The sequence below is a fragment of the Poecilia reticulata genome, unplaced genomic scaffold (genome assembly GCF_000633615.1).
Source record: "Poecilia reticulata strain Guanapo unplaced genomic scaffold, Guppy_female_1.0+MT scaffold_2185, whole genome shotgun sequence".
Taxonomy (NCBI): Eukaryota; Metazoa; Chordata; class Actinopteri; order Cyprinodontiformes; family Poeciliidae; genus Poecilia; species Poecilia reticulata.
The window spans coordinates 1-1,543 of NW_007616914.1; the positions used below are offsets into that span (position 1 = coordinate 1).

General features: G+C 37.2%; 1 protein-coding gene across 1 annotated transcript; it reads left to right on the forward strand.

The window, feature by feature from the left end:
- Window positions 1-360: 360 nt before the first annotated feature.
- On the forward strand, window positions 361-1,514 carry LOC103461542 (coiled-coil domain-containing protein 113-like; the record flags this gene model as incomplete). The annotated part of the gene is made up of 3 exons (XM_008403817.2): window positions 361-496; window positions 988-1,149; window positions 1,226-1,514. Coding segments are annotated over 3 exons (559 nt in total), but the record flags the coding sequence as incomplete, so codon positions are not given.
- Between the last annotated feature and the right edge of the window lie 29 nt (window positions 1,515-1,543).

The window sequence follows — 1,543 nt, forward strand, 5'->3', positions numbered from 1 at the left end:
AAAAAACGGTAATCACTTCTTTATCTACTTTTAACGCTTTTACAGAAGTGTAACTTGCCGATACAGTTACAGCTTTTACTTTAGAGAGGTGACTTCAATATTAATCCAACTTTCACCATATTGCACACTTGAGTTATGACAAGGACATTTTAATACTTTTTTATATACACATACAGGACTTTACTTTTTAACTTTACTGGTTAAAAAGTAAAGTCCTGCTATTCTTCTTCGCTACAGCTTCTCAGTCACAAGATAAGCAGATTTGTTTATTAATTTTGTTTGTGTTTATATTATCAACAGACAGCTACCTTGGATATCCGATGTATAAGTAAAATAAAGACAATTCCTTCTTTGTCATAGGTGTTATAATGTAGCCCTCCTGGCAGAAAATGACATGTTTSAACACTTCATTGCTCGTCTGGATCCTCAGCACTTGGAGTCCAAAGTTGGGGGAGAAGGTCTGCAATTAACACAAGGCTCCAACGTGGATGGTGGGGTAAGAAGCCCCATGCTTCCCATACAGAAAAAAGCAAATACATTATGGAAACATAAACCATTAATACAGTACTGGTCTCCACAAGTAGAGCATTAAACCATGGGATAAAGTTCAGCAGAAAGATGCACACATGTCCTCACTTTACCAGTTTTGTGTCTGACAAACCAAACACAAATGAGCTGTTAGAGTCAAACATCACAATCTGTTCTACTTGAAGGGCTCATGCTATTTGGGCTTATCAGTAACCGAGAGAATATTAGACTGTTTGATTGTACGGTTTATTTTGTTTTACGTGGTAATATTACAGAGTAGATAAGTAGTTATTTACTGTAACAAAATCTGTGCGATTATTGCTAAAATTTGAAAAGATACTGTTTTTGGAGTATGACTAGCAAACTGCACTATTCCCAGGAAGTCATATGTGAACAATAGTATAATCCCATAATTCTACCTGAGTGATTTACTTTTTATGTTTTTGTGTCTCTCCTCAGGGAGCTGAGAGGAGGCAGAGGCCTCAGTACAACTTATCAGAGCCTCTCCAGCTGCTGACCTTGGAGCAAAAACTTCATGTGGCACAGAGAGAAGCAACTGAGACACAGGCAGATCAGGAAAAAYTTAAAGCGAACTACGAGAGAATTCTGGACAACTACAAGGTTACAACAAGCTTTTTCAAACACAAACAAACATACGTGAGAGACATTTGTTCAGAGGTTCTGCTTTGTTTTCCAGTCTTTGATAAAAGAAGCCGACTTGCGTTCAACTGAGATCAAGAAAGCCAAAAAAGATTTTGAACGCAGTTTCTTAAAACCTATGAAAGGCAGTTTTCTGGAAGTAAGGGAGCCAGAGAAGGTGCTCCAGCACATCGAAGACAAATCAAAGGTAAAGTCGGGCTTCAGTCAGATAATATCTGCACATGCAAGAACATTTTTTGAGCAGTTTCTGTGTTCTTATACTTCTATTTTTTTTCCCAAAAACAGATGTTCCTTCTAGCAAGCAATTTCCACCACTTATTCACATATTTCTGCATTTATAATCTTAAAATCACAT